Genomic DNA, 14,163 nt, shown 5'->3' with positions numbered 1-14,163 from the left:
TCTCTGATGTGTCTAGATTCAGCCCTGATTCAACACTTACCACACTGGCTCTCAAAATATGTGTGTGTGTGTGTCTGTGTGTGTGTGTGTGTGTGCGCGCGCGCGCATCGGCTTAGTTTTACATAACTTACTTTTCTATGACTGTTGCTTGATGCCTCAATGTTGTAAATACCGGTTAATCGGGGCCTGTTATCCAGTCCCATAAAGAGGCTGGCAGTGTTGAACCCTTTGCGATATTGATCCCAAAGCAAGGAGATATTTTCCCGCCCCTTCTTTTTCAAGCCAGCATTTCCTTTGAAAAAAAAAATTCTTTGGTTTTTCAGATCAAAGTTTTACAATCACATATCACAATCCACATACAACAGAAAAACAAAATTCCAGAGAATCTCCGGGACTTCCCTCCTCCCCTTTGTAGGTCCTATTTTTAAATCATTTCCTCCTGCATCTTTTATGATCATCCAGATCTTTTACATCTCCATTATGTCCAAAATTCACCTTTAAACTACAAGCCAGTATTTTCATTGCAGATTTTATTGCCATTCTATTTCCTCTGTGCTTGCGTTCTCCTGGTCTTGTGACTCCCACCCTAAATTGCAAGGCAAATCCATGAGAGATGGGCGTGTGTGTGTGGAGTCTGCCAGCCTCCGATCGTCCTTATAGGAGGATGTTGGGCAACCCTTGAGTATCGTTGGTCATTTGACACAGGTGCTAACTCTCCTGAGGCAGGGAAAGTCTTGGGATGGAAAATTTGCCCGAAAACCTTCTGTTGGATATCTTGTCTCTGGTTCCAGCAAGAGACCTCATTTGCAATTGCCGGCTGGTCTGCTCTCAGTGGCGGGACTTGGTAGACCTGCCGGTCCTGTGGAAGCGCAAGTTCCGGAAAAGGGACCATGACTCTTCTCCAAAGCCATTGGCTTTCTACATTTTCTCCCGCCTAAAGAAGAACTTAATCAAGAACCCTGATGGCCAAGGTATGTCCTCATTTATCTGGTAGAATAAAACGCTCCTGGACAGAAATCTGAATAATAAAGCCTTTAGGAACATAGGAAGCTGATTTTCACTGTGTCTCAATATTGGTTCATCTAGCACAGTAATGTCTACACTAGGGCTGGGCAATATATCATTTAAGACCGGTTTGAAGTTCACCTGATGATATTTTTTTCATAATATTTGAGCTGGTTTTCAACATCGGGATAACTCACCAGCTAAGCACTGCAATGTTATCAGCAGCTAAACCTGACAATATCACCAGCTAAACATTTCAACCTACCACAATATCTGAAATGAGGATAGAACTATACAGAGGCAAACAGGACAATGTCCTGGGAACTGCTACTACGTAGGGGTCTGAAACAGATAAATGACAATATTATCAATCATCACACATTCAGTTTCATCAGCAGGCAAGCCAAAATGCATCCCAACAGGACTGTGGGCTTTGGGCTTGGCTACCATATGGTGAACGGGATGCGGGTGGCGCTGTGAGTTAAACCACAGAGCCTAGGGCTTGAAGATCAGAAGGTCGGCAGTTCAAATCCCCATGACGGGGTGAGCTCCCGTTGCTCGGTCCCTGCTCCTGCTAACCTAGCAGTTCGAAAGCACATCAAAAGTACAAGTAGATAAATAGGTACCACTCCGGCGGGAAGGTAAACGGCGTTTCTGTACGCTGCTTTGGTTCGCCAGAAGTGGCTTAGTCATGTTGGCCACATGACCCGGAAGCTGTACGCCGGCTCCCTCGGCCAATAAAGCGAGATGAGCGCCGCAACCCCAGAGTCGTCCACGACTGGACCTAATGGTCAGGGGTCCCTTTACCTTTACCATATGGTGGTATTCAGGACAATCCAAAGTACAGCAATGAGTCATAGTGAATACAAATAATCTGGGACAGACAGACAGCCAGCAGGCCTGCTAGGAGGCAGAAGAAGCAGGAGTGGCAGAGATTACATATACATAATTACATATTCTAAATAGCCAAGAACCTTGTTTTTCCAGGTGTGAGAACCTAGAGGTTGCTGAACTATAACTCCCATCTACCCCAGCAATCAAAAAAGGATTAGCAATATCTGGAGGGCCAAAGTTTCCCTACACCTGCTCCTCAGAGTAGACCTGTTGGAATTAATGGACCCAATATAATAATGTCAGTTAACTTCTGGGTGTCTACTACTTAATTACGCAAACCAAGGGTGATAACTAAACTATGTTCATTTCCCGACTGCCTGTTTTTTGCCCCTTCATCCTGATTGTTTGCCCCACATTTAAGGATACTGGCTATTTATCAAGAAAATTCATTTGTGGGGAGGTTTTATGGCATTGTGTCAAGAAGTCTGATTTTGTTGTGATGCAGGTTGCTTGCCACCATCGCAAAACCAGCCTAAATCTGAGACCCTGAACTTGCCATTATGCAATTGAGTCCTTCTTGGAAACAGGGACAGTCTGAAAGTGGCCTAAGTCATTCTTGTTTTCTTTCTAACCCACGGTCTGCTTCCATGCACTCAAAGCCTCTCCCTTCATTTTCTGTCTCCCCGTCACACACACTGCGTCAGATGGCCTGGACTCCTGGGAAATCCAGACACCTGCCAAGGGCCACTGGGAAACTGAGGAACTGTCCATAGAAGACTCAAAAAGCGTCGGTGAGACGCTCAGCCCTTATAAAATGGGCTATTTTGGGGAGAATGATGAAGATGCTCCTGTTCAGCTCTACAAATGCTTTGCTGCACGTAACGGGTGAGGAACCTATCATTGTCCAAACTCAAGGGAGTTTTCATTTGCCCTGGTGCGAGTTCTTGTGCTTCACACTGTATTCTGCATAAGGAAAGCAGCCCCCCCCCCCAATAAATATAACCCATAAAAATGCAATGGTCATAAAAAGGTGAAGCAAATTGCATCACCAAATCCTATCAAATGAGCTGTTCTTTTTTTTGTATGGACTAAAGAAATGTGTGTTGTGGAGAGTGGTGAGAGCCAGGCCCCCAGTGGCTTTCCCATAAAAAGGTTGCTAGCAGACCATAATTCCTTGCCTCTGCATGGGGGGGGGGACTTTATTTCCAGGGAGCTAGAGGTTGCCCACAATAGCCAGTTGCTGAGCCTTTTAGAACACGTGGTCCAAAAGCTGTGGGTAAAAGGTAAAGGTCAAGGACCCCTGGATGGTTAAGTACAGTCAAAGGCAACTATGGGGTTGCAAAGCTTATCTGGCTTTCATGTTGAGGGAGCCAGTGTTTGTCCACAGCTTTCTTTCTTTTTTTAATTTTTTATTGGTTTTTTCAACACAGATTTAAAAACAAAACAACACACAATACATAAACAGACAAAACATATAAACATGTATAATTTCAAACCTCTTTTTCATAACCTTACTTCTCAGACTTCCCCTTACCTCCCCTTTTCTGCATCCCTGTTTTGAGATTTTTTCAACAACTCCTCACACCAATTGTCTAATTACTTATTTTCTTTTTTTTAGCTTCTTCTCATACTTAATCAATTACAGCTATAATTCAATATTTTCTTTTCCCTTGACATTTTAGCACTCTTCAATTTTACAACAATTCTTAAGATATACTTTAAATTTCTTCCAGTCTTCCACCGTCTCTTTTTTTTGGTCACAGATTCTGCCGGTCATCTCCGCAAGTCCCATGTAATCAATCACCTTTGTCTGGCATTCTTCCAATGTGGGTAGTTCTTGTGTCTTCCAATACTTTGCTAAGAGAATCCTTGCTGCTGTAGTGGCATACATAAAAAACGTCCTGTCCTTCTTAGGCACCAGTTGGCCGACCATGCCCAGGAGAAATGCCTCTGGTTTCTTATGAAAAGTACATTTAAGTACCTTCTTAATTTCATTATAAATCATTTCCCAGAAGGCCTTAATCCTCGGGCAAGTCCACCAAAGGTGGTAGAAGGTACCTTCAGTCTCATTACATTTCCAACATTTATTATTGGGCAGATGATAAATTTTTGCAAGCTTGACTGGGGTCATGTACCACCTGTAAATCATTTTCATAATATTTTCTCTTAAGGCATTACATGCCGTAAATTTTATGCCGGTGGTCCATAACTGTTCCCAGTCAGCAAACATAATATCATGACCAATGTCTTGTGCCCACTTAATCATAGCTGATTTAACTGTCTCATCTAGTGTATTCCATTTCAACAGCAGGTTATACATTCTTGACATGTCCACAGCTTTCTGGGTCATGTGGCCAGCAGAACTAGACCGTTTCTGGTACAACGGGACACTGTGACGGAAGCCAAAGCACACAGAAACACCGTTTATCTTCCCGCCACTGCAGTACCTATTTATCTACCTGCACTGGCATGCTTTCGAACTGCTAGGTTGGCAGGAGCTGGGACAGAGCTGGGAGCTCACCCTGTCATAGGGATTCGAACCGCCAGCCTTCTGATGGGCATGCTCAAGAAGCTCAGTGGTTTAGACAGCAGCGCCACCCGCATCCCCAATGTGGTGGGGTAGTGATGGTGTCCCTTAATGTCTCAGGCCCTGCAGCAAGTCTCAGCTCATCACCTTGAAGGACGAGGGCTACTGGGATGAACTGATGGATGAAGCCAGACCCATGATTGAGGTGAAGGACTGGTGAGTGCCAAGTGTCCTGTCCCAGCTGGGGTGCAGGGAGGGTGGACACCCCAAACCAAGTTCTCAGCATGTGTGATATTCCAAGAATAGATGTGGTCAGTGAATTGGAGGCACAGGGGAAGGTCTGCTTGGACCTAGGCTTCAGCCCCAGGAGCAGTTGTCTAGAGCAGGCATGTCCAACAGGTAGATCGTGATCTACTGGTAGATCACTGGACGTCTGCGGTAGATCACTGGTAGATCATTGGCTCCCCCCAAAGAAGCTGAACAACTGTGATTCCTCTAAAAAAAGCTCAAAATTTTACATCCTCTTTCTTTGTACTTTTGTCCATTTACTGTATTTATTTTCCCCCATTTGAAGTATAACATGGTGATTTTATTGAGTAAAAATGAGAGTACCCCTAAACATTTTTTTAGGAAAAAAGCACTGCCAAGATCTCTCTCAATCACCATGTTGTAGTGGAAGAAACAGTGGCGGTTGACGTGCCCAGCTGGACCTCAATTTGTCCCAGGCTCATATAATTTCTCTCTCTTCCTCCCCCCCCCAAAAAAACAGCTTTTCAAGTGGGTATGATTCATGCTATAAACTGACCGTGAAGCTGTTGTCTGCAGACTCTGAAGTCCTTAAAGAACATCAATATGAAGAACCTCGTGTGTCAACGTGGTTTCCGGTGAGCTGAGCCTGAGTAGAAAATGCAAGCTTTGTTAAATTCGTGGAGGGTTGTCTATGGGGGTGAAAGGGGTCACACCAACCTCCGTCTGCTACAATGTGCAGGCCTTCTTGTGTAAATATTTCATAAAAGATATACAGTGGAATCTTGGGTTGAGAACATGATCCGTGTTCGCAACCTGCAGTGTTCGCAACCCGCAGCGCCGCATCTGTCTCAGCGCATGACGTGATTTGGCGCTTCTCCACATACGCAAACCATGATTTAGTGCTTCTGCACATGCCCGAGCGCCGAAAGCCGGAAGTAACCCGTTCCGGTACTTCCGGGTTTGGGCGCATCTGTAACCTGAAAACACGTAACCCAAAGCATCTGTAACCTGAGGTACCACTGTATACTAGATCATGGGTAGGCAAACTAAGGCCCGGGGGCCGAATCTGGCCCAATCACCTTCTCAATCTGGCCCGCCGACGGTCCAGGAATCAGCGTGTTTTTACATGAGTAAAATGTGTCCTTTTATTTAAAATGCATCTCTGGGTTATTTATGGGGCATAGGAATTCGTTCTTTCCCCCCGCAAAATATAGTCTGGCCCCCCACAGGGTGCTGAGGGACAGTGGACCCCTGCTAGATTGTAGAAAACCTCAAAGTGTCTTACTGACAAGCAGCTCATCTCGTTGACTACCTGCGAGCTTCCTCTTCTTTAACATCAGGCAAGAGGAGAATGGGGACAAAACTAGTCTGCCTCTGTCTCTCCTTGACTCTGGCTCCCCCTACTGTTGGCTTCCCCCCTTCCGCCCCCTCCAGCCACCGATGTGGGGGGAGAGGTTGCATCCTGGAAGGGGTAGTTTCTTCTCTGCATCCTTCCCCAGACCCAGCAGCCTCCTCCCTTTCTCTATCCTCTCCAGGTTTCACGCACTATTTACGACTACCCTCAAGGTGTCCGTCATATCCTCTTTGAACACAAAAGGCACATGGAAGGCTGTCATCCCAACTTCCATAAGTACATCTTCCCAGAGCAAGGCCCAAGTGAAGACGGGGAGCCATTCTGGCGTAGGATGAGGGTGTTGCAAAGCAGCATCAAACTTCACCCACCACCAAAGGCAGTAGTGGATGACTATTACTTTCCCTCAATGACGCGTTGTAGTTTTTTTTCACGGTGCATAATAAGGAAAGCTCGGAAAAGGGGTAGGAGGCAGGGGGATACAGAGAGCCTCGGACTCAGCGCCTTGTCCAGCGGTGGGGAAAGCCACACCTCCAGTGGAACAGAGGGGGAAGGGGGCAGCAGAGCAAGAGGAGGGCTTGAGGATGCTACTGAGAGCCCAAGTGCGGCTAGCCAGGAAGCTGTTTCTATCACCCAGCCTGCACAAAGGGGTGAAATGTAAGGAGGAGAGATTTGGGGTGTCTAAGTTCTTATGTTGGGGGAGAAACCGGAAGGGGCCACTCCCAGAATCTGCAACTGACTAACAACAAACAACATAAACAGTCAGTCATTTCTTATGCAGTTCATGTTCATTTAGCTAGAAACTAGCCCAAGGCGAACAAAATAACAAATAGACCGGAACTTGTAGGAAATAAACAATGGGGCAAATGAATAAAGGCGCCATGACACACTCCTGCCCAAAAGACTCCTCCTCCCTTCTCCATAAGGTAACTGTTATGGGAAAAGGGGGCTGCTCGTGCGTAAGCGTTTAAGCCTTCCAAGTTTTGACATCAGTTCCTAAACTCTCCCAATCCGCGGAGCCATGGGTGCATGGCTACCTCAATCGCTGGCAGAATCCGTCAGTGGGCGCTTCCGGAATTTACGCCAACATAAGAGTTCCTTGACGGAAACTCTCCTTCTGGATTCTCTGCGTGACAGTTTCCTCCGCGGAGTGGGCGTCCCCAGCGGAGGTCCTGAGCCCTCCCCGCTGTTCTCACTGGAAACATCTTGGAGCCATTCCTCCGATTGAGTTTCTGCAGGAACTCTCCCTCTCCCCCTACTGGTTCCTTCCTCAGCATCCGAAGGTCTCCTAGCCTCCTTGAGCCCTTCCACCACCTGACTCTCCGATGGCAGTTCCCTGACATCCACCTCCCCTCCAGGACCCCCCTCACCCCCCATTTCCCCCTCTTCTCTGGGTGGTGAGGCTGGGAACCCCCGGAAAGAATCCTCCTCATCTTCGGATGACTCGAAAACCGCTCTCCACCTACTACTGTCCCTTCTTCCCCCACATTCTTCCCCATCTGATTCTTCTTCCTCTTCCTGTCCTGATTCTGGGAACCCTTCGAACTCCTCTTCCTCATCAGTGGTGCCGAAGTGTTCCTCCCAGAACCTAGCCAAGGGCTGGGGCTTCCTTGGGAACCGGCAATGAAACGTTCGTACTAAGACCTCATCCTTGACCGTTTCTGCCAGTAACCAGGTATTTTCGGACTCCGGTTCCCCTTCCCATGCCACTAAGTACTCCACCTGTTTCCCCTTCCACCGAGAGTCGAGTATTTCTGCTATATGACTGCTCCGCTCCCTCTCTTCTACTTGCGGTGCCGCGGGAACCTCACCTTCACGTCCCCAAAATTCCCGCCCCTCCCGGTATGGTGATAGTAATGACCTATGGAATACTGGATGCAGTTTCATGTTGTTTGGCAGCCTGAGTTTAAAGGCCACCGGATTGACCTGCTGTATAACCTCGAAGGGTCCCAGTCATTTTGGCCGCAATTTTTTGCAACCCCCCTTGAACGGTAACCCTTGTGTTGACAACCACACCCGGTCCCCCACCCTTATGGTCTCTCCTCCCCTTCTGCTCCTATCTGCCTGCTTCTTGTATTCTACCTTGGCTCTATCCAAATTCATTTTGAGCTGTTGATGTATTGCTTCCATTTCTTCCACAAAATGTTCCGCTGCCGGTACGCTCCATCTTTCCCCTCCTTCCCCTGGAAAGGCCCTGGGGTGACACCCATAATTAGCCATAAATGGACTCATGCCCGTGGACACATTTTCTGCATTATTGTAGGCGAATTCGGCCAGGGCTAATTTCTCTACCCAATCATTCTCTCTGTCATTTACATAACACCTCAGATATTGTTGCAGAATACTGTTTGCCCTTTCCGCCTGCCCATTAGTTTCTGGGTGTCTGGCGGTTGAGAAATTGACTTCCACGTGCAGTAAGCTCATGAGCTTCCTCCAGAACCTGGACATAAATTGTTTCCCTCTGTCTGAGACCACCCTCAAGGTTTCTGTAGATCCACGTGCAATGAGAGTGGCAAGGCAGACGGAAGTCATTGCATTTCATGTAGCCACACTAGCGGGACCTCCCATCATCTTGGGAATGAGCTGGCTGGCGCTACATGACCCGCTAGTGGGATGGCACCAGCGGACAGTCTCTTTTGGGTCAGCTCATTGCCTAGAGCACTGCAGTCTGTTGGTTTACTTCCCCTCCCAGCAGTTCCCTCCCGTCAATCGTTGTCACCTGCAAGGAAGGACTTAAGGGCAGCGTCTGTATCTGGTGTTCTGACGCAAACTCCTTACTCATGAAATTGCAGGAGCTGCCTGAGTCTAAGAGGGCTTTTATCGTGAGTGGATGTCCGTTGGGTAGCTCTAGCAGCACCTCTATGACCAGTGCAGCTCTTGGGGGTTCAGGCTTGGGCACGTTCACTGATCCTTGGCCTGACTGATGTGCCCTGTCGCTGGCAGCCAGGCGTTGGCTTTTACCTGCTCCTTAGCCCCCTCCTCCTCACTCCCAACAGCCCCCACCATTCCTTGCCATCCCTTCCTTTGCGGGCAGACCCTGGCAAAATGTCCTGGCTGTTGACAAAGGAAACATTTCTTGGCGCTCTTCCCCTCCTTCTTTCGCCCTTCGTTAACATTTGAAGTTCTGCGTGCACTTGCCCCTCCAATCTCCATCGGTTCCACTGGCGGGGAAGGTTGCGCCGGCATCTCAGGAATGCGGAAATCATTCCAACGCTCTCCTCTCCCTTCCCGCTTCTCCAGAGCTCTCGCCTCCTGGCGCGCTCCAATCGCAAGCGCTGCCTTGGTCAGCTGATCCATGGACTCCAGACGGGGCACGCAGGAAAGTTCATCTTTCACCGCTGGGGCTAGGCCTTCTTCAAACAGCATTTGTATCGGGTCCGAAGACAGGCCCCACCCCAATTTATGTATAAGCATGGTAAACTGTGTCCAATACTCTCGGACTGATTGATTTCCCTGTTTGCATGCCATTAACTGTCTGCGTACCACGCCCTGTTCAATCTGGCTGGAAAACATCAAGTCCATCGCAATAAAGAATTTCCTCAAGTCTTTTAAGGCGCTATTATTGTTTGCCATCAGGGGCCTCACCCAATCTCTAGCCCCTCCCTCGAGGTGCCCAATCACAAAAGCCACTCTCGATTCCTCATCGGCAAAGTCATCGTGTTGCAGGTTCAGTGCATACTGCATCTCTGTCTTAAAGGCTTGGTAGTTCCTTGGATCACCCCCAAATTTCTGTACCAACCCCGGTACCTTCCTTGCGATGGGGGTGGGTTTCCCCTGTGCATCCTGCGCCCTCCTTTCCTCGAGCCGCGCCGTTAGCAGTGCCAGCTGGTGCTCCAAAGCTCTGTTTCTCTCCTCCAGAGTTGGTCCCCCTCCAGCTCCTCCTGCTCCTCCGGCTCCGGTTGGGTTGCTCATGATGCCTCTCCTTCGCACAAGCAGCGTCAAGGACTGACGGATTGCTGTTATGGGAAAAGGGGGCTGCTCATGCGTAAGCGTTTAAGTCCTCCAAGTTTTACCATCAGTTCCTAAACTCTCCCAATCCGCGGAGCCATGGGTGCATGGCTACCTCAATCGCTGGCAGAATCCGTCAGTGGGCGCTTCCGGAAATTACGCCAACATAAGAGTTCCTTGACGGAAACTCTCCTTCTGGATTCTCTGCGTGACAGTTTCCTGCGCAGAGTAGGCGTCCCCAGCGGAGGTCCTGAGCCCTCCCCGCTGTTCTCACCGGAAACATCTTGGAGCCATTCCTCCGATTGAGTTTCTGCAGGAACTCTCCCTCTCCCCCTACTGGTTCCTTCCTCAGCATCCGAAGGTCTCCTAGCCTCCTTGAGCCCTTCCACCACCTGACTCTCCGATGGCAGTTCCCTGACAGTAACCTTGGCCCAAAATCATACAGGGAAATCGTCACTTCTGATCTCGGTGGCTGTGAGGATAAAAGGAGGAGGGAGAGAATCACAGACGCCTCCGTGAGCTCCTTGGAGAAAAAGATTGGCAGCTACAAATGTCATTCATTCAGGCTGCGCCATCTCTCCAGGCTTTCAGAATAGGGAGGTGTCCTTTTTACTCTTGGGATCAAGGTGTGTGATTTGCTGCCCGCTTATATTGTGACCTTTCCGCTTGGAAAAAGCATGCATGCAGTCTTGTCACTTTTATCCCAAGGAATAAACTAACCTGTAATCCTCTGGGGTGTGAAGTTATTGTGGGTGTAAGGTTATGGGTATAAACACATATTCACAACAGATACACAGTTCAACTCCAGTAGATCATAAACGTCTTGGGTGGTGCACATATCCTGACAACTTACCTATCTAAAAGTGAAGATTTCCTCTTCTAGGCTGCAATGAACAGAGCAGAAGGTATACTGCAGGGGTCAGCAAACTTTTTCAGCAGGGGGCCGGTCCACTGTCCCTCAGACCTTGTGGGGGGGCCAGACTATATTGGGGGGGGGAATGAACGAATTCCTACGCCCCACAAATAACCCAGAGATGCCTTTTAAATAAAAGGACACAGTCTACTCATGTAAAAACACGCTGATTCCCGGACCGTCTGCGGGCTGGATTTAAAAGGCGATTGGGCCGGATCCGGCCCCTGGGCCTTAGTTAGCCTATCCATGCTCTACTACATCCAGCCAATCAAGCTGGATCTGACAGAATTTGGGGGATGTGGGAGTGCCTGAAATGCAGCCCCCCCCCATTGGCTCACTCACTTGCCATCTTTCTCCTCATGTAAGTTGGACCAGCACACCACAAATCAATAGTCCTTTCCCAACATGAGCTCATCCCTGCTTACGTGGTGTTCACATGAGCTTGCTGAGACGCATCCTGGTTCCAGTGATTTGAAATAGCTGCCGGATGTTCCAACCCAAACCCTTCTTGACTTTCCTGCCTGTGTCCTGTATCTGTTTAGCAAAGTGCCCCTTGTTCTTCTGGTCTGCTCCTTGCATGGTCCACGAACGCCTCTCTTCCTGTTCTCCCTCCAGCCTTCCTGCAGGCCTAAACCCAGCATCCTTTTCTATTGTAGCCAGATGTTAAGTATGAGATAGATATGGGACAGAAGCCTCAGTACAGTAGTACCTCAGGTTACATACCCTAATTCTTTCCGGAGGTCCGTTCTTAACCTGAAACTGTTCTTAACCTGAAGCACCACTTTAGCTAATGGGGCCTCCTGCTGCCGCCGGAGCCCGATTTCTGTTCTCATCCTGAAGCAAAGTTTCTGGGTTAGCGGAGTGTGTAACCTGACTGGTGGCCATGCTACCTCTGCAGAAAACAAGCTTACTCCATCTTCTGTGTGACAGCCCTTAAGATATTTGAAGATGGCTATCTACTCTTATCTCAGTCCCCTCTTTCCCAGGCTAAACATAACCAACTCCCTCAAACATTCCTCATAAGGCTTGGTTTCCATGCTCTTGATAATCTCAATCACCCTCCTCTGCACATATTCCAACTTGTTAATAGTCTTAAATTGTGGCACCCAGAACAGGACACAGAATCCCAGGTGTGGTCTGACCAAGGCAGAATAGAGCAGTACTGTTATTTCCCTTGCCCTGGACAATAGACTTCTGTTGACGCAGCCTAGAATCGCATTGGCAAACCTCCTCAGAGGAAAGGCGACAGACCTGTGAAGATTAAAGTGTTTTTATCTATGCAAGCGATGATATGCGGAAACCGTCTGGATATGGCTCTTGGACGAACGGAAAAAACCACACAGGATTACATTTTGTCTTAACCCGCTTGTGGAGACTATCAGAGGTCACAAAGAGAAAGGAAAAATATATGAAAACAACAAGAAGAGATGTGGAAAACAACAAGAAAGGACTGGATAGAATTGTGAACATTATTTGGACAGATTTATGGACATTAAAGCAGCAGCAAGAAGATGATTGGATGCCCTTCGGAACTTGAAATATGGGTACCCCCAACAAAATTTTAAATTCGGCTTTGTAATTTGGAATTTATGTGATTTGATTTGATTGGTCGGTTAATAAAAATTATTTTTAAAAAAACAGAATCGCATTAGCATTATTTGCTGCTTGCTGCATGGCCTTTTGACTTGTGTTAAGCTTGAGGTCTACTAAGACTCCTAGATCCTTTTCATTCTTTTCTTTCCTGTCTAATTTATGCCCAACAGGATATGCCTGAACACTGGAAAGTATCCCTTCTTGCCCATAAGGATGATGACTCTAGTCATCCAAAGGGAAATCAAATGGCAAGTATCTGAGGAGATAGGATTCTGAGCATATGCAGACTTGCATACATCTGGGTATGGCTGGGGTTGTAGATCAGACCACCGATTCATTAATTTTCAGCATAAGAATATGAGAAGAGCCCCAGAATAAACTTTGTTTATTCTTGAGATTTTGCCCCCAAAAAAGCTGAACTTTTGTCTCTGGAATTTGTGTGCGGATGAATTTTCATGAGGAAAACAAACACATACTGTATCCTGATCTTGAAATGTGGAGAACTGAACTTTGGTCATGGATTTCAATGGGTCTACTCTGTGTAGGACCAGCATTGGCTACTACCCAAAGGTTTGCCCACAGGACCTGCTATGCCCATTTTTTTCACCTGCGCCTACATGCCTCCTAACTGAGCATAATTCAAAAAGTGGACTGACTCTGGCCCACAAAAACTTGTCACACACATTGAGCTTCATGGCTGTGTGGGGATTTTAGCCCTGGGACTCAGCTACACTGGCAAAGAAAAAGCGCTTTATATGCGTTGTTTATAACACTGTGACACCAGATGGCACTGTGGAGTTCCGCTTTTCCCATACAAAGTTTAGAACGTGTTTAACTGAAATGCTTCTTTGGTGTGTCCAGATCCAGCCCTGGTCTCCCAGGTCCTAATCCAACACGAACCAGTCCACCACACTGTCTCTCAGAATATGTGTGTGTGTGTGTGTGTGTGTACATATTCATAGTTTTACATAGCTTACTTTTCTGTGACTGTGGCTTGATGCCTCGACGTCGTAGATAACAGTTAATCAGGGTTATCTAGTCCCATTAAGAGGCTGGCAGCGTTGAACCCTTTGCAATATTGATCCCAAAGCAAGGACACCTTTCTGCTCTGGGGGCATAGACAGGCAGTATTTCCTGTGCAGATTTTATTGCCAATCTATTATATTTCCTCTGTACTCGCGTTCTTCTGGTCTTGTGACTCCGGCCCCAAATTGCAAGGCAAATCCATGGGAGATGGGCATGTGTTTGGAGTTTGCCAGCCTCCAGTCCCTGATTAGATGACATCCTCATCTCCATAGATCTCCATCATCCTTATAGCAGGATGCTGGGCAACCCTTCAGTACTATTGATCATTTGTCACAGATGCCAACTCTCCTGAGCCAAGTAAAGGCTTGGGATGAGGTGTGTATGGTTCACATTCGCCACTAACCCTTATCCATTTGCAATGGTTTTGTTTTACTAGACGGAGCCTCTGGCCACGCTGCTCTTGCCTTTGCAAAGTTGGGTTCGAGATGCGCATTGGCTAGATATTTTTTTTAAAGTAATTTTTATTAAGTTTTGCAATTTTCTATTCAACACAATCATCATTATCACGAAAAGAATATATAAATCCCAATCTCTCCCCACCCGCGACTTCCCTCAACCTTCTTTCCTGGTTCTTTAAGTATTTGCTTCTCCTGCCTGTTTTATTCTACCTTAGTTTTGTAATCATTTAGCTAAATATTGTTGTATTCTTATCAATTT

The 14,163-nt window shown here is 47.4% G+C and overlaps 1 protein-coding gene across 2 annotated transcripts in view; it reads left to right on the top strand.

The window, feature by feature from the left end:
• Window positions 1–656: 656 nt before the first annotated feature.
• LOC309376873 (F-box only protein 44-like) overlaps window positions 657–14,163 on the top strand; it is a 28,460-nt gene continuing 14,953 nt past the window's right edge. The window contains exons 1-5 of one of the 2 annotated variants that reach the window (XM_081923787.1): window positions 657–971; window positions 2,544–2,724; window positions 4,487–4,582; window positions 5,136–5,250; window positions 6,151–6,660. In XM_081923787.1, the coding sequence (XP_081779913.1) occupies window positions 740–971; window positions 2,544–2,724; window positions 4,487–4,582; window positions 5,136–5,250; window positions 6,151–6,627 (1,101 nt within the window). In that variant the 5' untranslated portion in view covers window positions 657–739 and the 3' untranslated portion in view covers window positions 6,628–6,660. Of the gene's footprint in view, window positions 972–2,543; window positions 2,725–4,486; window positions 4,583–5,135; window positions 5,251–6,150; window positions 6,661–14,163 lie in introns of those variants that run through there. The other variant, XM_081923788.1, reaches the window with a different exon arrangement.

Source organism: Podarcis melisellensis (assembly GCF_964234715.1).
Source record: "Podarcis melisellensis genome assembly, chromosome: 8".
Lineage (NCBI taxonomy): Eukaryota > Metazoa > Chordata > Lepidosauria > Squamata > Lacertidae > Podarcis > Podarcis melisellensis.
Note: the sequence above shows the minus strand (reverse complement) of the source record. Positions and strands in the feature narration are given on the sequence as shown.